The following is a 26,024-nucleotide window of genomic DNA, read 5'->3' as shown; positions in this document are numbered from 1 at the left end:
TCCCTTTATTTTTACACTTTGAGGCATCACTACAAAGAGGACTATGTGTATAACAGTGGCAGAAGAAACCCTTTTGAAAGGCCCAAGTTAAGCTCCTGTCAACATATGTAGCTTTTAAAATGCATTCAACCATAATTTCTATAATCAGTTAGAATAATTAAGAATGTAAATGTTGCAGTGTATAGCAAAGGAGATTTAAAAAAAACCTAAGGTTTTAGAAATAATTCGTAGTCCAGTTTCTTCATGTAAACAAAGTTAAATATTTTGCAAAACTCTGAATGACCACGTATCATTGGGTAATCTAGTAAGAAGAGATGGATTTTGGCTGTAGTATATTAACAGAATTATTTTGACTGAATTTCTGTATATGCCTTTTTAAAAAAAAAAAAAAAAGCGGGGGGGGGGGACAGGCTATCATAACTGAATCTTCTTTCAGAAAAAGATTCTAGGTTCTGCTGGGGAAAAAACAAGCTATAATAGCAAATTTCTATATACTGAACTGCTGTCATCCCTGATGTAAAGCAAATGATACTTACTGCAATGTATCTCAAAATAATTTTACCAATGAGTTTGTAAAGACCACAATGAAATTCTGTGTAGGCTCAATCCTGCACTTCTGTATTGAAGCAAAATTCCCATTGACTTCAACATGGCTAACTGAAAACTAAAGTGCAAAGTATTACTATTTCTTATTATTACCCCCTCTTCCCTTCCCCCCCCCCCCCGATTTCATAGACTTTGCCTTCTTTTCAAGTGACTGTGCTTTTCTATAAAACAGCTGAAAACTCTTTGGTGTGTGCACAGGGGTGTCCCTGTTCAAAAAAACTCGATGGACTGCTGAGGTGAGAATGTGCACCTCTGAGTTGCCATTCCAGTCCTTTGCAGTCCCAGTCACTGTACTTTTTGAAAAGGCAGCCTTCTAGGCATGAGAAATCTGCCTGGGTGTATTCTTCGCAGAGCTAAAATAAGCTTCACTTCCACAATCAAAGCTGGTGACAGGTTTTTGTTTTTGTTTTGTTTTTTTGTTTGTTTTTTACCACTTTACTAACAGGAAAAATAAACAAACTCTTGGCTCCTTCTCCAGGATAATTTTATTAATTTCACCTATTAAGGAGAAGGGGAGGGAGAAGGTCATGGAGGATAGGTCCATCAATGGCTATTAGCCAGGATGGGCAGGGATGGTGTCCCTAGCCTCTGTTTGCCAGAAGCTGGGAATGAGCGACAGGGGATGGATCACTTGATGATTACCTGTTCTGTTCATTCCCTCTGGGGCACCTGGCACTGGCCACTGTCAGAAGACAGGATTCTGGGCTAGATGGACCAGTATGGCCGTTCTTATGTTGTTGTGTGATTTAATTGACCAAAAAAAAAGAAAGAAAACCCAAACCTTTAAATTTTCCTGTACCTAGGAAAGAAGATTAAAATTTCCGATTTCTTTCTCTGCGTTACTATACTTGCTGTGTATTCTCTTCTGTCCACTTACACTACCTGCAGTGAGAGGACTTACAACCTTGTGGAGGTTGCATGAGTGTCAGAAAAACAAAATATCTGCTAGAAGTTGGTGTTCATCTGTTGCAATTGTTTGTTTCATTTAATCCTGTATGATTAGTGTGATTACAGGAAATTAAAGCTGCCCACATGATCCTATTTCCCCCATTTGTTGTGAGAGAGAAGCAAGCTAAAAAGATAAGTGTCTGTTCTGAGCAAGGGGGAAGTGTTTTCTAACATGAAAATGTTGAGTGAAGATGGGGTGGGTGTGTGTGGGGGGGGGGGGGGGTGATGATATCCTTTACAGAAAGAAATGGGAGTAGGAATTATTTTGAAAAATTTCACCTTCTTAAAATTCCTCTCCTGTGCAGTGCAACATTCACTCTCTTAATGGTTCTAAATTATTTTAGAAATTATGGCAAATGCATTCTAAAATGTGTTTACAAGAACTCAGCATATGTATTCAGATAGGTGTCTTCTCTTACTGCTATATTTACAGCACTCTGTCCATGTTAATACAGGTTTCACCTGTGATAATACTGTCCCACATACAACATTTTGGGTTACTGGCTTTGATTGTGATTTTCTGGTGCAGATACATGTATTATAGATAAAGTTAGATTCAGGAAGCATGATACTCTGTTTAATTACAGGTTTTAAATTATTGTTCTTTGTCACAGTTTGAAAAAAAAAGTACCTACAAGCAACAATAAACACAGAAATATGGGGTTAACGGTGCCCATCTGAAATTCAGGTATACAGTTTATTTCCACAGATCGATCTGGATGAGGATAACTATACTGTAGACTGGGCAGCACTTTAATTAATTTGTACTAATCTGGTCACATGAATGGGTCTGCAGACAATTGGAATTATATTTTATCTTTAGTATTACAGTATGAAAAAAGCAAATAAGTAACTACCCACTGAGAATTTTGAGATTACTGCTCATATTCTGTGCTGTGCAGTTCAAGAATATCAGAGAGAAAGGGATACCGTGAATCATTGTTCTCATTTGTTTCTGCCTTGGACTTCATCTGCCTTTTTTAAAAATTAGAAACAAGTACATATATTAGTGATGTATGTGTTGAAAAAGTTCTAGGTATGTTTTGTTGGTCAGAGTTAAGGCTGACTGTAAAATATGTGAAGTGAATTCTTACATGACAATTTTGTCATTGACCAAAATGTATAAACTGTAAAAGTAAGAGAATAGTCAAATTACTTTAGCTAATGATTCCTATACTTTGTAATGCTTAGGGATTTTTTAAAAATTAATCATTGTGTTCTTGTTATATAGGTTATGTAAGGTTAAATAATGACAAGCACAACCTTAGGTATAAATTTAATGATCGCGTATCTAGGAATTGTATTAGCCACTGTGCAAACTTCATTAATTTCTCATTGAGGTTGATTGTGTAATTATTATAATCTTAAATAAACTACTTAAAATATGATTAATCAAGAAAAACCTAAGCATTGCAAAGTATGGAAATTACTAGTTAGGACAAGTCGTATAAATCTTCCATTCTTACAGTTCGTACATTCAGCGGATAATACTGACATTAAAATTCACCTTCCATATTTAACAAACAACCTTAACTCTGCCTCACAATACACATATATCCAGCATATCATTAATGATTAATTTGTTGAGTTTTTCAGCTTAAGTGGGAAAAGAGATCTAAGATGTTTAAAATTTACAAGGATAGAAGGGTGGGAAACCCACTGTGAACCTGAGCCCTTCTAAGGATCAGAGAGACCTTATGGTTTTAAATGAATAAAAGACATTTCTTCATTGCTGCCCAGAAATTTGAGATTCTGCTGCAGAGACGAGGAACTCCACCCTATGGAAGTAGCAGAGACTCTTGAAGCATGTATCAACAGATAAGCTCCACAAACTCCTTGAGATCCTGCCTAAATTTCTCAGCCTTGACTACTCTGCAGAATTCCTAACTGGGGAGATTGGATCCTGTCGAGTTAGGATTGATGGAGGGCAATGGGAGCTGACTGCGAAAGTCAGCACCTTGGAGAAACTAACAGAGCACTAGGAATTAGAGAGCGCTCCGTTTTAGCGCCTTAAAGTAAAATCACAGTTTCAACTGCTGTAATTGACCCCAGTTTTGAGCAGAGATAAGATGCACCCATGCAAATCATGGTTCATAGTGGTTTTGCTTGGCTATGCTAGGAATTTGCACTCTATGCCTTTATCTGTGGTAACTGAACCAAAAAAAAAAATGTTGATGAAAATGGTGTAGGCACACTGAAGTCACTGGAGTTTACACTAAGGATGAATTGGTCCAATAGATTCTTTAGTAAGCCACCCTACTCAAGCTTGCATTATTTTACCTTTAAACAAACTTGCCTTAGTGATATCAAAGCCAGAACTTCGGAGTGGTTGCAGCACTTACTAATACTAAATAAGGTCATACAAAAACAGCAATTTAGGAAGCAAACTTACTGCCAACAGTAGACAATCTTTTCTTTCCCCACACACTACAGGTCTTAAAGATAGTGAGTTATGTTAGTATGGTCTCTGCTGTTGCTGCCACTCTGAACAAAATTGTCTTTTGTAGGACCCATATTCACCTTTGGGAAAGGGGCGAGAAACAAACATTTTGAAAATATGATCACTACTTATCCTGGGCTCTTATACAATAGAAAGCCTGAGGGTTGAATGAATGTGTTAGGCAGAATCTGTAATGTACAAAAATTCCGCAATTTAATAATTATTTGGCTTTCTACTGTTGCATCTTCCCTTATATCTAATGCAAGAAGAATTGCAGTGGAGTATTAGATTAACTTAAACTAGTCAAGACTTGTGATGATTCTCATTCTTATATCTCCTCTCCAGATCAGAGAACTCTGATGGACGAAAACTGTGCTGCTTACTCAGGCAAGACTCCCTCTCACTTTCATGAGAATTGTGCTTGAGCGAGGAGTGCAGGATCGGGCTTAGAGTTTGTGTCAAAACAAAACGAAAAACAGCTAGACTTCATGCTGAAGTAAAATGTTAGGGTTTTAGCCATGTGGTGCCAGAAGCATGCCAAGCGTAGCACGACTTGCAGGCAAGCACTGTAGGTGCTTCACCAGCAAGGTCTTGTAGGCGCTAGCCCTGGTGGGTGCCAGTGACCACTCAGACACATGGCTAAGTAGAAGGGTATTTTACTCAGACTGTCAGGAAAGGGAAAGATTGCAAAAACCCTCGGGATAGAAGTTTAAATAGCGACAGTTCAAGAGAGCAAGAGCGGTGAATGTTTGGGCCCTTGGGCAGTCCAATCAAGAGTCAAGGCTCTTCAGGCCTAATGCCTGGGGTGCCCTTTCCAGTCCAGTCTCTATTCAAGCAACTAGGAGATTGTAGGTTTCCAATTCCGGCTCAGTGAGTATCTCTCACCACGGGCCTCTCTGTACTGGCGTGTTGCCCGGCCATTGCTGCTCTCCCATAAGTCCCACACAGACCTGCACACAGCTGTCATGTCCAGCTAGGGCGACCAGGTGTCTGGTTTTCAACTGGAACACCCAGTTGAAAAGGGACGCTGGCGGCTCTGGTCAGCACTGCCGACCAGGCCGTTAAAAGTCCAATTGGCGGTGCTGCGGAACTCAGGCAGGCTAGTCCCTATCTGTCCTGGCACCACGGACCATGCTGCACCCCAGAAGCGGCCATCAGGTCCGGCTCCTAGGTGGAGGGGCACGAGGCTCTGCATGCTGCCCCCGCCCTGAATACCGGGAACCACGGCCAAGGGGAGCTGTGGGGGTGGTGCCTGTGGGCGAGAGCAGAGCACACAGAGCTGCCTGTTGCACATCTTCCTAGGAGCAGGACCTAGGAGCCCGCCTTAGCACCCCCTTCTGTGCCGCTGACTGGGAGCCGCCAGAGGTAAGCCAGAGTCCCAACTCCCTGCCTCAGCCCCCGCAAAACCTAGAGCCCCCTTCTGCAGCCCAAAACCCTCATCGCTGGCCCCACCCCAGAGCCTGCACCCCCAGATGGAGCCCTTACCCCCCCGCACCCAACCCCAGCCCAGAGCCCTCTCCCATACCCTGAACCCCCCATCCTGAGTCCCACCCCAGTGCCCGCACCCCTCAGCAGGAGCCCTCACCCCCTCCTGCACCCTAACCCCTTGCCGCAGCCCAGAGCCCCCTTCTTCAGCCTGAACCCCTCATTTCTGGCCCCATCCAGAGCCGCCGGCCCCCTCCTCAACCCCCCCCCCCCCCCCGCATCCCAGATCCCTGCCCCAGCCCAGTGAAAGTGAATGAGGGTGGGGGAGAGCGAGCCACCGAGGGAGGGGAAATGTAGTGAGTGGGGGGAAGGGACTGGACAAGGGGAAGGAGCAGAGCTAGGGTGTTCAGTTTTTTGGGATTAGAAAGTTGGCAACCCTATGTTCAGCAGTCACAATCTGATCCACATACGGTTCCTGAGGAACCTTGTCTGCGTCCAGCTTTCCTGCAAAATCCTTGCTAAAAGAAGGCCTGACGGGACACACTTATTTAACAAGGAAGTAAATTAAATCTTAAGTCATGCAAAGTACCACTAATAGTTCATTTATATTACTGAATTTCCAAACAGATTTAAAATGCACCAATTCATTTGTGAGCATCTTGGAATCTAGACCATGTCAAAATATGAAATGAAGTGTATGTTTAGATTATTACTTTTTGATTTACATAAAGCCCCTCACAAATATTGGCGCTACAGAAATATGTACAGGATTTTTATCATCCACCACTGAATGGAGGTGGCTCTTTTGAGTCAAAGGAGATGTGACGAATGACCTTTGCAGTTGAAGTTGGATAGGTCAGAATCTAATTGCTCTGGCTGAAATTTGTCAAGTACACATAGGTTAAAATGCCTGTAGTTTTGAGACTATTGTATTCCAGCTATAGTCCTTACTTTCCTTTACAGTCCATCTTCAAAGATGTGACAGTACATTTGACAGAAATATTTCACCACTTTTCCTCTGGCAGAAATGAATAAATGAGGCTTTGTCATATTTTTGAACACTGGAGCAGAAATTGATCCAATCTGCAGAAAAAACAATTTGCAGCTCCAGAGAGATCCTTACAGGAGCAGAAGAAGAAACTTCATTATTATATTTGTCCTGCTCCCTCTGGTACATTTTTCCTGATTATTAGAATAATAATAGTAATATTTAGCCTTTTCATCTTTGAAGAACTTTACAAACTTTAACTAATCTCTGCTAGCGAGTCTTGTGATTTACTTTCTCGTGGGCTGTATTTATTATTGTGGCTCTTTTCCCCACAAATTTTATTGGGTGAAAATGCACTGAGAAGACTGATGGAATGCTATTTCAGCATCAAAAATGGCTCCAAGCTCTCCCCACTGCAGCCAGCCCTACAATCTCCCCATCACACGCTGAGCCCTGAGCTTTTACCCAGAAAGGCAGTTGGTCTGAAAAGCTCCATTCCCATCAGGGTCCAGGCAGTTCTGGGAGCCCCAGACCCCATGCTTCTCTTGCCTCTCCACATCTCAAGGAAGCATCAAAAGTCTGGATCCAGTCCGCCTACTTTTCTGGGCATTGGGGGTACCCAATACCGTCTCCTCTGCCTCTCTCTGGAGGGGCTGGGGTGACCAGTGCTCATTGGAACCAGAAGGACTGCAAAGGTGTGGGGAAAGTACAAGCAGGCACACGGGCAGTGGCAGATTTAGTTAGTGGGGCCCTGTGCTCAGATTCATTCCCCCGCCCCGGGACCCAGCCAAGAAAAAGAATGTTCTCTCTTATCTCCTCCTTGCCCCATTTTTCATTCTTTTTTCTTCATCCTCCTCCTATATTATAAGTAATAGGAAGTAAATTAAAATAAAGTGAGGTACCTTGATTGTTTTTGTAGTCTAACTTTTTTTTCACAGACCACTTGAAAAGTGCTAAAAGTCTCAGCAGACCACTTAATGATCTTCCCAGATGTTGTTTGTACCATTAGCTAACTATTGTAAAGTGCTTTATAAAAAAAAATCATAACCTTTCTTTGGTCCCCCTGAATGGAGTTCTCGGACCACAGTTTGAGAACTTCTGGTCTAGATGAAAGCTTGTATTTGCATTACATTAATGTGAAAAATGTGTAAAAAATAAAAAGTATAGATGATGCATGAATGGAAAAATAAAAGTTAACTTCCTCTGAAGAAACTTATTCAATTTGAAAAAAGATATTTATTCAGATAGCTTTTTTTCTACACTTTTTCTTCACAAAATCATCAATTAAGTCGTCATAAGTAATATTTTGTAAAGAGGCACTTTTGATTGTATCTAGCGACACCACAGCTTGTGTAGTCGCGGCAGAATGCTGGGAGAGAGCTCTCCCAGCACTCTAAAAAACCCACCTCCACGAGGGGTGTAGCTACCAGCGCTGGGAGTGCGGCTTCCAGTGCTGGTGCACTGTCTACATTGATGCCTTACAGTGCTGAAACTTGCTGTGCTCGGCGGGGGGGGGGGTGTTTTTTCACACCCCTGAGCGAGAAAGTTGCAGCCCTGTAAAGTGCCAGTGTAGACAAGCCCTAAGACAATCAGTTTAGTTGTAGGAAGGATTCACTCTGTTCACTGGTCTGGAGAAACTCCAAGTAGGTCAGGCTGTGGGGCCAGCAGCCTTTCTTCGGTACTGCCAAGTATGGAATCAATGACTTTTGTTGTGTCCTTCCTATATTAAGTATTTTCTTATGTTCAAACATTTGTCTGCATGAAGAGCTGCATTATGCTCTCTTAGGCTGCACCAGCAGGGGTGAATGAGAACAGTACTGAACACCCACCTGAATGTGGGGCGGTGGCCACCTGAGTACCCTGCTGCCTCTGTGCGCTCATTCTTCTTGCCTCCCCTGGCTGGCCCCCCCGCCTGTGGGCTCTGCGCTGGCTCCTATGGCCAGTCCCAGTCCCAGCCCCGGCCACCCCCCATGGACTGCTCACAGCTGATGCTCCCCAGGCAGCGGTGAGTGGTGTGAACGCGGGCCAGAGGACTCAGGAGGAATAGGGGGCAGCCACGCGGCCAGAGAGAAGCAGCAGTTTCCCCTTCAAAGCGTCTCTTCTCTCCGGCCAGCTGCACGGCTGCCCTGTGCTCCTCCTGAGTCCTCCAGCCCGCGTTCGCTGCCACCCGTACCTCCCACCTGCTCCTCTGAGGCTGCAAGTGAGCCTCCTTCCCTGCTCTCCTGCCCCCCACAGCTTCTGCCCCTACAGTTGCGTGCCCCCCCGCATGGAGTAGGCTGCCTGAATGCCTGGCCCTGGGGCCCCCTGTCATTGGGGGGCCCTGGGCAAGGGCATGGTCTGTTTCGCAGTAAATCCGCCCCTGCACACAGGGTCCAACACCGCTCAAATTAGGCCTGTCCATCGCTCTCTCCTGACAGAGGGATGGCCAGGCCAAATTTCTCATTCCAGCCAAGAGCCAGGGGGGCGACCTGGATCTCCTCTTTCCCCCTCCTCTTCATTGCACGACTGACATTACCTCAAGGATTTGTTTCAGTATACCCCAGGATTCCTGGTTAGTCATGTGGTAGATCCAATCTGATATATCTCATGAAAAATCTAGAATAATCTGTCTATGCTCCTCACGTTGTTACATCATGTTTCACTCCTCCCACTAAGAAGACATTGAGAAATACAGAACAAAATTACTTGGCATCTTATGAAAATGCAGTTTGCTGAGAAGCCAAATGGGGATTGTGACTGCTTATAATGTCAGTCGCCCCATCCGTGTGGGAGTCTCAGATAATACTTGCCCCTCCCAGACATTACACATCCTTTCAAATTCTAGCACACGCGATTATATACTTAAATCTGTGACACCCAGTGAAACTGTGAGTAGGTCTAGCAGCTTAAAGTAATAGACCTTCAGACTAGTGTTGTTGAACCAAGTTTCATATTTCAGCAATCTTACCATGTAGGTCTCTTCTGGATAGAGGCTTGACTGATGATACTGGAATGCAGACTGACCTGACTACTGTCTTAAACATTATGTTGTGTTGTCCAGAGTTCTTTTTCTTAAGCCAATGTTGAGATGTAGGCCAGATCTCCTCTTGATACACATTATCTTTTGGATAAGATTGACTGAGATTCTCTTTATGGTTTTGTAACCTGTCTGAGACACATACTTGTATTTTGTTTGTGTGGGTAACTGGCTTTGGTTCTCAGTGGAGCTGCAGTACATGAATGTCTGAAGAATTGATTGCAGGTGATATATCATTGTGGAAGCTGAGATGTGTCATGAGCTGAGTGAATTTCCTGGAAGATATTAGGATACAATCAGCCAGGTGGGATTTATGGTGCCAGGATCTCCTTGGGATCCTTGGGAGGATATAGGTGGCTAGGGAATTTCCAGCAAGCTGCCCTCTTACCTCGTCAGCACGATTTCTTTAAGAAGAGGAGGAGTCATCTTTGAATCAGTACACATCAACAAAACTTATAATAAATAAACTTTCTGCAGCTGTAAGTAGTTATCAGTTCCTAGGCTTGTCTCTGTTAGCCAATCCCTCTGGCCTGTACCAGATGTTCTTCCTCCTAGACAAGAAGACAAATTCCTCAACAGGTTTACAAAGCCAGTTAGTTGTCCTGGTCAATTTTTTTCTTCCTTAGTCTGTAGTAGAATATTTATTCCTATCTAATTTATTCTCTTAGGAGGTTCAAGCCTTTTACAAGAGTGTAAGAGGATCCAGCTGCAGTCTTTCTTGCTTCCTAGTGTCCACACTAATTCCTTCTTACTGCTTGGGTTTCTGTGAGGCGTATAATTTGAATCACCTTTGTTCCTATTCTGTTGTGCATTAGATTGGTCAATATGTAGCCAGGAAGTGAGGTGGTCTGTTGGGGGTTGGGCAATTATGACTCTCTCCTGCTGTCTGAAAATTACATGCCCACCCACTCATATATAGAACAGTTGGAGAACAGTTGGTTTTGATACAAGTTTATGTAGCTATGGTGGTAGTGATACTGTTTTTGCATTGCACTAAGTTCTGCACTTCTCTGTTGGAAGGGCAATATGGGGTACAGGTTATTTATTTTCTGAGAATGTTTTAAAATGATACATTTCCTTCCTGAGAACACCCCTGAATGATTCTGGAATAATACATTATCTGCTGTAGTAGATTGCTGGGTCTAATTATGCAGTCATCATTCAGTCTTTACTGAGGTGAAACTCCTAATGATGTCAATGGGGCATTGCCTGAATAAAGATTGACAATGGGCTGCAGAATTTGACCTGCTATTTTTATCAGTACTTGAATATCCATCCTGTGATCATTCTTTCCTTTGTACCACAAAACATCACTGTCTTCACTGGGCTTGTATTAATTCAGCTAAGGGCAGAGTTTGTCTTTTTTGTTATTAACCTTAGGTTAATTTAGTATTCAAAGCAAAAAAAGTAATATCACTGGCTTGAGCCAGAGGTAGGCAGGGCATAAAGTGCGCCTGGAGAAAGGGGTTGAAGACCCAGAAAATTCTACAACTCCACCAGGGTTGCTGAGGGGCCACATTTTAGTGTTGCCTGGGGGAAAGGTCCCTGTAATTGGCTCCCCCTCCCCACTTCCCTGCCTCTTAGGGCAGAGAAGCCATTGGGAGCTGCTGAGTTCTGCCCCCTCCCCCCCCACACACTTGCCCTCCCTTTCACATAAGGGGAGGAGAGATAAGGGAGCAGAAAGAGCCCAGCAGCTCAAGGCAACTTTTCCTCCTCCTCTGCTCCTATGAGCATTGGCTCCTCTACTTCTCTCCTGCTTTGCAACACCCAGCCTGGAAAGGGGGATGAAAAACAACTGGAGCTGAAGAAAGACCAGAGGTGAGGCTGGGGCAGGAACACTGGACGAGGAAGAAGTCATAGAGGGGCAAAATTGATTACGGGATAGGCAGATGTGGTGATACTTTCATTTCTGTCAAAAATAGATCCTCCACTTTTAGCACTGGATGCTGTGCACACAAGGTTCCCCACACAGCCCTCCAGTGCACCTCAAATCTAAACAGCCACATGCTCTGCCATGGCAGGTTTTGGGTCCTTGCTGAGGAGAAGTGATACCAATCTTCTGATAGTTTAATGGTATTAACAAATAGGGAATTAGACTGAAACAGCCCAAAGGTTTTCCTTAACCTCAACCACCATTTCAAACCGAGCTGGAGAAAGCATCAGGTATCAATCCTGAATGGCCAAAAGGATAGACAGGATGCCTTACCTTTTTCCATCTCTAGATTCTATGATGCATCATAGGAATTAGTCCAATCATTTTAGTTGTTTGAAATTGTATCATTGGTTCCTGTTGGAGCAGTATCTGAACATTGTAAGCAGACCTTTGTAAGCACATTGTAAGCAACATTGTAAGCAAACAGGGTTGTACACATTTCTCTCTCTTATTCAGCACAACTATTTTTATCTTCATTTTGACCATGAACAAAATAAAAAACAAAATGGACAACACATCCTCAATTACACAGATATAGTAAAGAGAAGAAACGAGGTGGAGCTATGGGAGTTTGAGACTAGAAATGAATAATTCAAGGTTCTATTTCCACCTCTGCCACTGTTTTGCAATGCAATGTTGGAACAGTCTCTTATTTTATCTGTCTTGTGTTATTGCCATCTGTAAAATAAGGTTAATTATAGTAATGACATTTGGATGTTTGAGGCTTGATGAGTTATCTATCGTGCTTTGAGATCCCTGATAGAAAGTGCTACAAAGTATAAAGCAATCATCATTATTCTATAGCTCCTTCTGCAGAGAAAAAAAAACTTGGTGGTTGTTTTTTTTTCCCTTTAAGAACAGAACTAGGTGAAGGGGTAAAATGATCAAATATTTAGAGTGTTGATCTCTGGGTATCTTTCAAGGCTTCATCATATTACTGTATATCTCTGATACACATAATACTTTTTAGAGAGGAACAGATATGAACTTGTACTATGAACAAGGAAATCTGACAAGAATTCAATCCATGATAGCCACCACCCTCACACCTCCAAGAGATTATATATACAATGTTCTTTGATCAATAGGAGAACATGACTAGAGCTGTGTAATTTTCACAGCTATTGTGGGTTTAATGAAAAAGTTGAAAATTGACCATTTGGCATGTAAAATATTTTAAAAAGTGGAAAACACAGAATTGAAACTTTCTACCAGTGTTTCATTTCTGTACATGGATAGGGAGGAAGGGGGGGAACAGAGAGGTGAGGATGGCAACTTGATTGGACTAATCTGGACTGTGTTCGGGCTTTCTGAGGCTGTCATAAGTAGTATTGGGTGAAAAGGAGAAGAAAACCACAGGGGGCCAAATCCTCAGCTGGTGTAATAAGCATAGCTCCTCTGAAGTAAATGGAATGACATTGATTTACATCAGCTGAATATCTGGGTCTTTATTTCTTCAAGAATGTATAGAATATTTTCTAATGCCTTCATTAGGTATTGTTCAGTTGATCCTGTCTGTTAAAATGTATGTTTAGGAAATATGAAGTTGCCCTGTAATAATTACCTTTTTCCCTCATGAAATAAAATACAACTGCAGTCATGAGCAGTTGCTTCCTCCACATTCTATTGTCATACCCAAAGGAACAATTTTCCCTGTAAAAATATATTTTTGCTGTATCACAGGCTGTCAAGTAGGCTCAACTTTGATGAAAAAAGGAACTACTTTCACAATGCAACCATTGCAACCTCAAAGGCTTTGTGTGGATTGTTGCAGGGTGGGGAGTGGCCCTTTTAGTGTCCTTGCCCTGTGGGGTTCAGAGAAGGGAGATGGTCAGGAACAGGCAAGGTGTGTGAGTCAGTAAGGCTCAGGTAAGCTATTGGCCCAATGCACCTGGAGGAGTGTATATAAACCTTGACCCTCCAACTTGAACCCCCTCTCACACCTGCATTCTCACTGTGATTAGCATAAGATTTAGGGTTTGGGGCTGCTGTTGGCATTGCACTAGGCAACTTTTGGGAATTAGGAAGACCTTTATTTGCTTTACTGCCAGATTGACCAGATTGGGGTGGGTTTCAGAGCTGCTCAGGGACCTGGTTAGGTCAGACAGGTGGTACCATGGTTCAAGATATGACACTTTTGCAGGTGACGTGTCTAGTGGAGGTACTCATTCCATAGGGGGTCAGGTTCCCTAAGAAATCAGAGTTGGAAGTGGACTTAGGAGGAAGGCATCCCCTTAAGAAACTGGGGAATAGGGTTAGGGTTCCTATATTTGGTACAGAGAAGATAAAACTCTCTTTCCCCAGCCCTTTAACCCTCAGAGCAGGAGAGGGTGGTTGGGTCCCAGCAACAGGCTGGGGACCAGCTGTCTAAGGCTAAAGGCAGCCCTCCAAATGGAAACAATTAGGGAAGGAATCATGACCTGCACTGTACAAGTTATTACTGGACAATTCCCAGATGAGTCAATAGAGTTGCAACTTAATTAAACTACATCCCTTGCATTTTGTCTTTCTTCCCACATGGCCAGGACACTGTCTTTGGTAACAGGAAAAGTGCAGCTTTGAGTTTTAGTAGGGAGTGACCTCCACTGAAATTAACAATGCTTTTGCTTTCTCTGCTCCACAGGGTTCCTTACACAAACAAATGACTCGGATCGTTCCCTGCTCCAGCTCTCATTTCAAGGATGCATGCAGTTTATTCACGTGGATGATCAACTGGTAGATTTGCATGCAGTGGAGCAAGGCAAACTGGGAAGCTTTGCCAATGTCAGCATTGATATGTGTGCCATTATTGACAGGTAAGTAAGGGAGTAACCATTGACAGCAACCAGGAGAGTTTAGAACTGCAGATTCTGAAAGCACACAATGATTGGGGGGTGGGGGGCTCCCTTTTCCTAAAGGCCATGTGGTTCATAGGGCCTCCATGTGGCCCTTATGTCTGCTTGGATAGGTTATTACTATTAGAGATGTAGCTGGAGAAGGTAATGTCATATAGTTGATTCTGGTTTATTCGAACACTTAACTGTTTCAGAGAAAAATCTGCAAAAGTTATCTTGGTTTTGAGTCAAACTTTTAAAATCCTATTCTAACTACTGTGAGGTATCTGAGAAATACAGAAGTCCCCAGGAGATTGCACTCAGAATCCTGCTGGCAGCAGAGTTATTTGTGAAGCTGTGAGGAGACTCCATTTTGTAGGACTTCACAAATAACTCCACTCCACTACAGTATGAAGTTTTCGGGGAAGTCTGAGGAGTGGAGGTTATCTCTTTTATAATATAGTTTTTGTTGTTCTGGCTTGCCACTGGGTGACTATAATATAAATCCAAATTTTACTAAATTAAAAAGAGAAATAAAGATCCCTGTTAGTTCAACAGAGCCAAAATGTGTTAACCTTCGGGCTCCTGCACACCTTACTTATTTCTCCAATCTTTTCCTGAGGGATGGTTTGAGTTGGGAACTGTAGAATTTTTAGCAGGGTTTTGATGTGGTCATTGGTCATAATAGATTTTAATGTGATGTGGTAAATAATTTGTACAAGTGTGTAGAGTTTTAGGTAGGACCATTTTGTCGAAAATGAAAAATAAATAATGGATACCTGTGGAATTCTACTTCCTGAGTAAACAAACTATTGGGTACATTGCAGTTCATTGCACTGGAAAAGTGTAAATTTGAACAGTCCATAAAGATTTACTTCTGTTTCCTAAACGGAATAAAAGAACCAGTTAGTGTCAGGCCACAAGAGGAAAAATACAGATGATTTAAAGGGACTAAATCAATGTGCAGGCACCTTAGAGAAACAAGCAATTTTATGCCCAAGGTGAATGAATTGAATCTTGAGATCCAGTATGCTGTGGATGAGCAGTCTCTTGGAACTTGGCTGTAATATGAAGCTTTCCTGAGAGCACTTAGTTCCTCAGAGGAAGATAATGGTGCACATCCCCACACACATGTGCATGTAATAAATACAAAAGCTAGAATAACGTGGGTTTTGCTAGAATAACGTGGGTTTTGGCACAAAGTAAGTTTATAATTAAGGCAGATGCTTACTCTGAACCCAGGTCTTTTAAGCACTTACGTATGTTTATTTTTATTGCTACCTGCTTAAAAACATTTCCCTTCTTCCTGTTTCCTAGTGAAATAAGGAAAGGGAGCAATGCCCAGCATAACACAGCTATCTTGGCCCCTAATGGAAATGGCTGTGACTTTCTGCATGCATTTAGCTCAGTTGCCAGGGTAGATAAAAACCGATACTTTTCTCTACAAAAAGAAAAAAATAAAAACAGATTTTTTTTCATTTAAATTAAATAAAGGTTTATCTCTTAAAAATTATTTGAAATTGAAGATATATGTTAAGCCCTAAACCAATTATAATCTATTAAAATCATTTAAATAAAATACAAAAATAATTAGTAAATATTTGTTGCCAAGTTTTAAAGAAAGCCAAACCACTGATGTTGTGGCAGTCTCTGGTTAAGCATCTAGAACCAGAGTTTGTGGAAGTGCTAAGCCAGCTTTTAACAACAGTAGTCTCTGCTGCAGGTGAAGAGAGAATATCTTAATTTCATTTTATTCAACTAGTTCAGTTCAATGACTAGTTTATTCAAAGTTAAGAAACAGATTGGGAGCTGAAGAAGCAGAAAAGCTTGTTTTCCTCCTCCAATGAATATGAATAAAAACAAGGGGTGAGAGGGTGAGATCTTCTAGATTGAAAATCTTAAAGGACATGGTAACCAGAAATAATCAGCTCAATTAATTTACTTCAGATAATGCTTCATTTGTTTAATAAATCAGTGAATTTTAAATGCAAAAATGAATAAACTGGTTTTATGTATCCAGCACATTTGAGATAAAAATAAAATGCTGTTCTATGCATTTTCAACTGAATTTGAATCCCCATCCAAACAGAGCTTAGCACAAATCACAGGTAAAAAAAAAAAATCTAGTAAATAAGTATGTTACAAAATGGTGAATGATACACATTAAGAATTTGAATAAATGTAAGCTTATCTGTAGAATTGCTTAGATACAGTGTATCCTCCAGCTTAGCAAAAAAAAAAACCTCATCAAATATAGTGTGCAGCCTATATTTGGTTGCAAACCAACATGATTCAATGGTTACCAATCAATGAAAACCAACCTTTTTTTAAAGAAAATAACTAAAAAGTACAGGTGCAAAACATTAATAAGATCAATTATTTAAATCAAGGTTTCCCACTGATTTAAATCATGATTAAAATCAGCAACTTAAATTGCTCTGATTTAAATCAATTCACCCTGCTAATTGTTAGTTGCTGTGAAACTGAGGGTGCTTATATAATTTGTCTTTTACAATTTTACACAGCTTCCAGGAAATAAATGCTTTGTCCATTTCTTTTTCAGTAGTATTCTAACAGAATTTTAAAGTGACAGCAGATATTCTGAAAAAGAAAAGGAAATAAGATGTATGCTTTTTGGACTTTCAAACAGCCTCATTTTCCTTGTTAGCACACAAGAAATATGTATGTTCTAGAGATGGAAAACCATTTTAATTCTATTTTTAATAGATTTGAATATACCCCTTCATAGTCTGAGTTGATTTGTTCTGGTTTTAAAGTGTGTGATTTTTGGAAATAAATCTAACCCCTGAAGAAAAGGATGTGAAGATAGCTGAGACTTTTGGGCGGGGCGGGGGGGGGTTACTTGTATTTTTGTTTTTTGTCCCAAACTGGTGCTTCTACACATTGGTTTATAGATGGATGGTGATCTCATTTACCAGTGTAAATAAATAACTCCTCTGAAATCAGTGGAATTACACTGGGATGAAATGATTGTGAAATCAGGCCTTTACACTGTAAACTGGAGGAAAGAAAAATAATTTAGTAATAGAAAAACATTGGGGGGAAAGGGAGTCAAATGAATTTTTGCAGAATATGATGTAAGGCTTCATGTGTACAGGGATATATTACCAACCACCTGACCAGGATGGTGATAGAGACTGTGAAATACTCAGGGAGACTAGAGGGGCTATAAAAATAAACAACTCAATAATAATGGGGGATTTCAACTATCCCCCTATTGACTGGGTACATGTCACCTCAGGAAGGGGTGCAGAGACCCTTTAAGTGACTGCTTCTTGAAGCGGCTAGTCCTGGAACCCACAAGAGGAAGGCAATTATTGATTTAGTCCTAATTGGAGCACAGGATCTGGTCCAAGAAGTGATTATAGCTTGACCACTTGGTAATAATGACGATAATATAATTAAATTTAACATCCCTGTAGCGGGGAAAGCACCACAACAGTCCAACACTATAGCATTTAATTTAAAAAAGGGGGACTACACAAAAATGAGGAAGTTAGTTACACAGAAATTGAAAGGTATAGGGCCAAAAGTAAAATCCCTGCAAGCTGCATGGAAACTTTTTAAAGACACCGTAATAGAGGCTCAACTTAAATGTATACCCAAATTAAAAAACATAGTAAGAGAACCAAAACAATGCTACCCTGGCTAAGCAACAAAGTAAGAGAAGCAGTGAGAGACAAAAAGGCATCCTTTGAAAAGTAGAAGTTAAATCCTAGTGAGGAAAATAGAAAGGAGTGTAAAACTGTAATTAGGAAGGCCAAAAAAGAATTGAAGAACAACTAGTCAAACACTCAAAAAGTAATAGGAACAATTTTTTAAAGTACATCAGAATCAGGAAGCCTGCTAAACAACCAGTAGAGCCACTGGACAATTGAGATGCTGAAGGAGAACTCAAGGATGATAAGGCCATTGCACAGAACTAAATTAATTCTTTGCAGCAATCTTCACGTCTGAGGATGAGAGGGAGATTCCCCAAACTTCAGCAATTCTTTTTAGGTGACAAATTTGAGGAACTGTCCCAGATTGAGGTGTCATTAGAGGATGTTTTGGAACAAATTGATAAACTAAACAGTAATAAGTCACCAGGACCAGATGGTATTCACCGAAGAGTTCTGAAGGAACTCAAATATGAAATTGCAGGACTACTGACTGTAGCTTGCAACCCATCATTTAAATCAGCTTCTGCACCAAATGACTGGAGGATAGTTAATGTGATGCCAGTTTTTAAAAAGGGGTTCCAGAGGTGATCCTGGCAATTACAGGCTAGTAAACCTGACTTCAGTATCGGGCAAACTGGTTGAAATTATAGTAAAGAACAAAATTGTCACACACATAGATAAACATACTTTGTTGGGGAAAAGTCAACATGGTGTTTGTAAAGGGAAATCATGCCTCACCAATCTAGTAAAATTCTTTGAGGAGGTCAACAAGAATGTGCACAAGGGGGATCCAGTGGAAATAGTGTACTTAGATTTTCAGAAAGCCTTTGACAAGGTCCCTCACAAAAGCCTCCTAAACAAAGTACTCTGTCATGGGATAAAAAGGAATGGCCCTCTCATGGATTGGTAACTGGTGAAAGATAGGAAACATAAGGTAGGAAAAAATGGTCAGTTTTCAGAATGGGGAGAGGTAAATAGTGATGTCCCCCAAGGGTTAGTACTGGGCCCAGTCCTATTGAACATATTCATAAATGAATATGAATATAATAAATAAATGAATATATGAATATAATATGCTCCTACACATTGAGTGGATGTTTTCAGAGCAGTCAAAAAAGCAAACAGAATGTTGGGAATCATTAAGAGAGAGAGAGATAATAAGACAAAAAATATCATATTCCCTCTCTATATATCCCTCTAAATAAAAAGATGTATCAGAATTGGAAAAGGTTCAGGAAAGGGCAACTAAAATTATTAGGGATATGGAACAATTGCAATATGAGGAGAGATTAATAAGACTGGGACTTTCCAGCTTGGAAAGAGATGACTAAGGGGGAATATGATAGAGGTCTATAAAATCATGACTGGTGTGGGGAAAGTAAATAGGGAAGTATTATTTACTCCTTCTCATAACACACAAACTACGGGTCACCAATGTAATTAATAGGCAGCAGGTTTAAAACAAACAAAAGGAAGTATTTTTTCACACAATGCACAGTCAACTTGTGGAACTCCTTGTTAGAGGATGTTGTGAAGGCCAAGACTATAACAGGGTTCAAAAAGGAACTAGATACGTTCATGGAGGATAGGTCTATCAATGACTATTAGCCAGGATGGGCAGGGATGGTGTCCCTAGCCTCTGTTCACCAGAAGCTGGGAATGGGTGACAAGGGATGGGTCATTTGATGATTACCTGTTCTGTTCATTCCCTCTGGGCACCAGGCATTGGCCACTGTTGGAAGACAGGATAATGGGATAGACAGACCTTCGGTCTGACCCTGTATGGCTGGTCTTATATATCACTGTTTTTAAAAGACCCACCTATTCCAAATAGTACTACAACTACAAAATACTTCAAAATCCATCTGCAAACAAAGAAAACTGTGTTTACACTCTGCTAATCTTTTTGCAGCAGCAATAGACACTGCCAATCCAAACATGATGTAGGTTACAGACATACCTCACCAGTTTGTGCTTTCCAGCTTCTATTGAATGGGGCAGCCCACAGTTGTGAAAGAACAGGTTCAGGACTATTTAGAAAAGCTGGATGTTCACAAGTCCATGGGGCCGATCTAATGCATCTGAGGGTGCTGAGGGAGTTGGCTGATGTGATTGCAGAGCCATTGGCCATTATCTTTGAAAATTCATGGTGATCGGCGGGGGTCCCGGATGATTGGAAAAAGACAAATATAGTGGCCATCTTTAAAAGAGGGAATAAGGAGAATCCGGGTAACTACATACTTCACCTCAGTTCCTGGAAAAATCATTGAGCAGGTCCTCAAGGAATCTGTTTTGAAGCACTTGGAGGAGAGGCAGGGGTGAAAGTAAGTTAGAGGACTTACCGGTATGCCAGAGTCCTGAGCAGGGGCGTGGCCTCAACTGGAAGAGGCAGGGCCTCAACCAGAAGAGGCAGGGCCTTAAATCCCCGGGCCCTTTAAATCTTGATTTAAAGGGCTAGGGCTCCAGCTGTGGTAGTGGCAGCTGGGAGCCCAGGGCCCTTTAAATCACCCCCGAGCTACCAGCTGCAGAGGCGGCTGGGAGGCTCGGGGGCGATTTAAAGGGCCCCGGGCTCCAGGTGCCGCTACCTCAGCAGAGCCCAGGGCCCTTTAAATCACCCCCGAGCTACCAGCTGCAGAGGCGGCTGGGAGGCTTGGGGGCGATTTAAAGGGCCCCGGGCTCCAGCTGCCGCTACCTCAGCAGAGCCCCGGGCCCTTTAAATCACTGAGGAGCCCTGGAGGCTCCTGGCTGCCACCGCCAGGGCCCTCGGGCAGTAGCGGTGGCTGGAGCTCTGGGGCCCTTTAAATCCCCGATGGAGCCCCGCCGCTGCTATCCCAGGGCTCAGGCAGCAGGGCTCAGGCAGAGATTTAAAGGGCCCCGGGGCAGTAGCGGTGGCTGGAGCTCTGGGGCCCTTTAAATCCCCACTGCAGCCCCACCTCCACTACCCCAGGGCTTTAAATTGCCTTCTCTGAAAGCCAGTCCTGGTACGGTGCACCGGCTCTTAACGGTATGCCGTACCGGGGCGTACTGGCTTACTTTCACCTCTGAGGAGAGGAAGGTGATCGGGAACAGTCAACATGGATTCACCAAGGGCAAGTCATGCCTGACCAACCTGATTGCCTTCTGTGATGAGATAACTGGCTTTGTGGATATGGGGAAAGCGGTGGATGTGATATATCTTGACTATAGCAAAGCTTTTGGTACAGTCTCCCACAGTATTCTTGCCAGCAAGTTAAAAAAGTATGGCTTGAATGAATGGACTATAAGGTGGATAGAAGGCTGGCTAAATCTTTGTGCTCAACGGGTAATGATTAAAGGCTCAATGTCTAGTTGGCAGCCGGTATCAAGCAGGGTGCCCCCGGGGTCTGTCCTGGGGCCGGTTTTGTTCAACATCTTCATTAATGATCTGGATGATGGGATGGATTGCACCCTCAGCAAGTTCACGGATGACACTAAGCTGGGGAGAGAGGTAGATACACTGGAGGGTAGGAATAGGATCCAGAGTGACCTAGACAAATTGGAGGATTGGGCCAAAAGAAATCTGATGAGGTTCAACAAGGACAAGGGCAGAGTCCTGCACTTAGGACGGAAGAATCCCATGCACCGCCACAGGCTGGGGGACCGCTGGCTAAGTGGCAGTTCTGCAGAAAAGGACCTGGGGATTACAGTGGACGAGAAGCTGGATATGAGTCAACAGTGTGCCCTGGTTGCCAAGAAGGCTAGCTGCATATTGGGCTGCATTTGTCAGAGCATTGCCAGCAGATTGAGGGAAGTGATTATTCCCCTCTATTCGGCACTGGTGAGGCCTCATCTGGAGTACTGCGTCCAGTTTTGGTCCCCCCACTACAGAAAGGATGTGGACAAATTGGAGAGAGTCCAGAGGAGGCAATGAAAATTATTAGGGGGCTGCGGCACATGATTTATGAGGAGAGGCGGTGGGAACTGGTCTCATTTAGTCTACAGAAGAGAAGAGTGAGGGGGGGATTTGATATCAGCCTTCAACTACCGGTAGGAGGGTTCCAAAGACAATGGAGCTTGGCTGTTCTCAGTGGTGGCAAATGACAAAACAAGGAGCAATGGTCTCAAGTTTACCTGGGTCTGCTTTTACTTTGCATCAGCAGTGAAGCAGAGTGGCAGTGGGGGTGGTCTGTGTTGGATATTAGGAAAAAACTATGTCACTAGTAGGGTGGTGAAGCTCTGGAATGGGTTATTTAGGGAGGTGGTGGAATCTCCATCCTTAGAGGTTTTTAAGGCCCAGCTTGATAAAGCCCTGGCTGAGATGATTTAGTTGAGGTTGGCCCTGCTTTGAGCAGGGGGTTGGACTAAATGACCTCCTGAGGTCCCTTCCAACCCTAATCTTCTATGATGCTATGAATTGTGCCACAAACAGGACAAAAAAAATTAATCACTGGAATACAGAAAATCTTTTTTTATTTTTGTTTTATGTGGTGAGGGAGGAGGAGGAGGTGAAGCTATTGCTCTGCCTACTCTCTGTAATTTAAAAATGACCAAAGCCATTATTTTATAGCTTATACTTTAACATAAATCTACTTCAGGGCTGACTGAGAAGCGTTATGCCAAGCTTCAGATCTAATGGATTTTTATGGCTGTGTTATAAACATCTGAAAATAGGGGGTTACAAGTAGTTCTATTTAAACATTCTGTCCTATAGAACACTGCTAAGTGTGGATTGTGTTTTTAAAAAATCCATATACTATGATTACTATATGTAGGCTTACTTTTGTTTTCCTTTAAAGGGTAGATACTTGTGTGGCGGTGATATTGGTATCCTCCTGTCTTTTCTGACTTGTTTGGCATTGACTGATAAAGGCTTCAATCTTCATCAACTTGGCAATTGCTTTCATGGCCACACTTGAGTGAAGGCCCCCACTGGGTAAAAAGATAAACTGTCAAAATGAATTATTCTTCCTGTAGATTTCAGTCATTTGGTTGAAAATATCTTGAAGTGGCATTTTTTATTGTTAGTCAGATTGTGTAGTAAGGAAGAGGCCATTTTTAAATAAGGACTATAAGACAAAAGATGAGTAATGTTCTGAATTCTTGCATCTCACTCAACCTGAAAGCAATTTTTTGTTGAAGTCCCAAGTTCTATCAGCTGCATACCTTTTATGAAAAGGGCCTCTGAATTTAAATTCCATATTTTTTTCTAGAACACTAAAAGAATAGTAGAAATACTAACACCCGCACATTAGAATATTACAATTATAATTGACAAAAAGGCTTCTGGCTTTTTAGTAGTCATTCTTCCTATTTCCCCTAACTAGGTAATTTGCTATTTTTCATAGACCTACAAATCAAGTTCCCCTTTACAGTGAGATTCCAACACTAGGAAACCTTACCTTTCTTACTAGTGATACACTGGCATAAGTATATGTATAATAGAATACACACACAGAGACATATAACAAGCGTAGGAATATGGAGAAGGGTTGAATGTTGAAGATGGAGTAGAAGAGATGTGTTTATAAATAACAGTAACAGTAATAATCAGTTAATTAAAATATTATCAAGAGAAATCTTTCTTCCCTGCTACAGTAGCTTCATCTGTAAACACACTTCCAATGTAAGTCACATTGTTGTCACAATGATCAACATACTATACTAGTCACAGCTCAGATCCCTGTATACCTCCTTTACTTTTCGTTAACAAACTGAGTTTGTTGTTATAATCCAGATGGTACAGTTGTTCATTAGGATTTTAGCACAGGACATTGAACAGGAATTATTACTCAGAGCTAATTTATCCTGGCAGCCTGGGAGTGTTGCTAAGTGTTCCTGGCCTTGCAGTGGCTGATAATATAGATTTTTATCATTGGCTAGAAATGATGAGATGCTAAAAATGTTTTTAAAATCTAGTCTCCAATATGTTGTTATAGGTATGTATAACATATGTTGATACTAATGACAATCTGGCAGTGTACCATAAAGAAATACAAAATAACAAAGATAGAAAGTGAAATATAGCTTCACAGCACCAGAACTTTCTATAGGTGTATGTCAGTGTTGTCTGGATGTATGGAAATGGTGATTCCCAAAGGTGAGCTGGTTGTCTAGTTTCATGCTGAAAACGATAAAACATGCCAGGCAAACTTTTCTGGGTGAATATTGCTCCTCTGAAGTGGTAATAAGAGGCCAGCATCTGATTAACTTGAACCCTCTAGAACTACCTTTTCTACATTATGTGGTTGCTATTCAGACACGAATTAATGCATTTACATAAGGTAATCCAGTAAGTCTCACCAGTGCATGAACATGGCTACAACCTCTCTGACAGATAGAAAGTCCCTTTTTAATCAATTTTTAGTTCCATTTAAAATTTTTAAAATTGATTATTACATAGTCTTAAAAAAATTCTCAGTCTCTGGCTTTTTGAATAAGATTGAGACCCCAAATCACACCCTCCACCCCTTCCCTACCCCCTCCCCATTTATGTAGTCATTCAGTAGGTGGAGACTAAGAAGAATGCCCTCCTGTGGGCATAAGGGCTAACTGAAACTGCAGTTTCCATACTCAAGAAAGAGCAAAGCCCTGCTATAGGATTTCTCTCCTCCTGGGAGCAGATCACCCAAAAGGAGGAAGACAGGAAGAGGGAGTTGATAGAGCCTCTGGTTGCGTGGATGGGAGTATGCTGAATCCATTTCAGGGATGTTATAAACTGCACTCCCCCCTCACAACTGAGGAGGCATTGAATGTACTGCTCCTAAATGGTTCCAGAATGATAACCCTGGAGATTAAAAGCCCTCTATCATCCACCTCTAGCAGGGACAGAATTATTCAAGTTCTTAATTAGTTCATTTCTGAGCCTAAGCAAAAGTGCCTTGTAGTATTAGTTGTGATAATGATTTCAATATGATGAACGTGTCCACTAAGAACTAGACTGACCACAATCAAGTTATTTTCACATAGACCAGTTAACTGCCTTCTGATCATGTTGTAGAAAGCTGGTGAAAAAATAGGAAATGTTTTTGCTGCAGTATTTTGAATGGGAAAATTACATTTATCCTGATGGGAAACTTCAGTTTTCCTGAAAGAAATGTCGAAAAATTCTTAAAGTGTGGGGAAAACCAACATTATCACACATTCTTACTACTTTCCAATTGGAAAAAGTTAGTACACAGGGCAAAAAGTGAGGAAAACTTGCTGTTCTCCAAGTAGAAAGTGGGAAGTGTGAAAAGTGGAGTCTCATAATTTTTCACTTCCTTCCAACTAGAAAAATTTGGAAAACTGTAAGTAGGTTCCCCCGAACACATGCTTTATTACTGTTTTTCAACTGCCATAAATTCTGAAACAGCGATAAGCATGTGTGTGTGGAGTATGAGGAGGAACCCACCAGTCAGAAACTCTTTATGCTGGAATTTCTCATTTTGAAAAAAATTAAGAAAGTCAAAAGTTTGTTGACATTGACTTTTGTGTGCACACACATACACTTTGACAAAACCCTATTTTCAGTTCTTTGGAGAAAGGATGTTGTTGCTGTTGTTAATTAATTTACTATTATAGCAGTGTTGCCTAGGAGCCTCAGCCGTGGCCCAGGAGCCTGTTGTGCAATGTGCTGTACAAACACACAAAGAAAAGACAAGTTGCTGCCTCAAAGAGCTAGCAATCTGTTCTGCAGGATTGTAGATTTGGCATATTTCTCAAGCACTAAATACATTTACAAAAGATAGTTGGCCAATAGCTTGGTTGATAGTCCGAGTTCTGTGAGAGAGGGCTGCTCCGGAAGTGCCCAAGGTACAAATCCCCCCTTCTCCTGGGCGACTAGAAGGAGGGTGCCACATCCCCATCCATCTGTCCTCTCCTCTTCATCCAGGAGAAACTTCCCCATTTCTCCCACCTCTCCCATCCAATTGCAGAGGGAGCCTCATAAAAAGGGAAACAACCCCCCTTTCTTCTGGCCAGCGGGACAAAGACACCCCATATTCAGCTACAGTGAATAGATTTGGCCATTAACTCTTGGGGGGAGGGGGATGGCTGGGGAAAGAGGAAGGTGAGAATGGAACTCTAGTTATCTGAACTACTTTTGCTTTTGTTTTGGGGGGGCAGTTAGGATTGTTCTCAATAATGGACCTTCAATAATGACATATTGATGTAAATTAAGACATAGCACCACTCCTGATATTGTTGGATTTTCTTATTACAGCTGTATACGTATGT

The 26,024-nt window shown here is 41.8% G+C and overlaps 1 protein-coding gene across 14 annotated transcripts in view; it reads left to right on the top strand.

Moving 5' to 3' along the window:
- The window catches only part of CNTNAP2 (contactin associated protein 2), a 1,665,145-nt gene that overhangs the window by 1,036,440 nt on the left and 602,681 nt on the right, over positions 1–26,024 (top strand). For all 14 annotated transcript variants that reach the window (XM_073332778.1, XM_073332790.1, XM_073332779.1 and 11 more), the window contains exon 10: positions 13,980–14,151. In XM_073332778.1, the coding sequence (XP_073188879.1) occupies positions 13,980–14,151 (172 nt within the window). The remainder of the gene's footprint in view (positions 1–13,979; positions 14,152–26,024) is intronic.

Source organism: Lepidochelys kempii, chromosome 2 (assembly GCF_965140265.1).
Source record: "Lepidochelys kempii isolate rLepKem1 chromosome 2, rLepKem1.hap2, whole genome shotgun sequence".
NCBI lineage: Eukaryota > Metazoa > Chordata > Testudines > Cheloniidae > Lepidochelys > Lepidochelys kempii.
The sequence above is the reverse complement of the archived record's forward strand: the minus strand, read 5'-3'. Positions and strand labels throughout refer to the sequence as shown.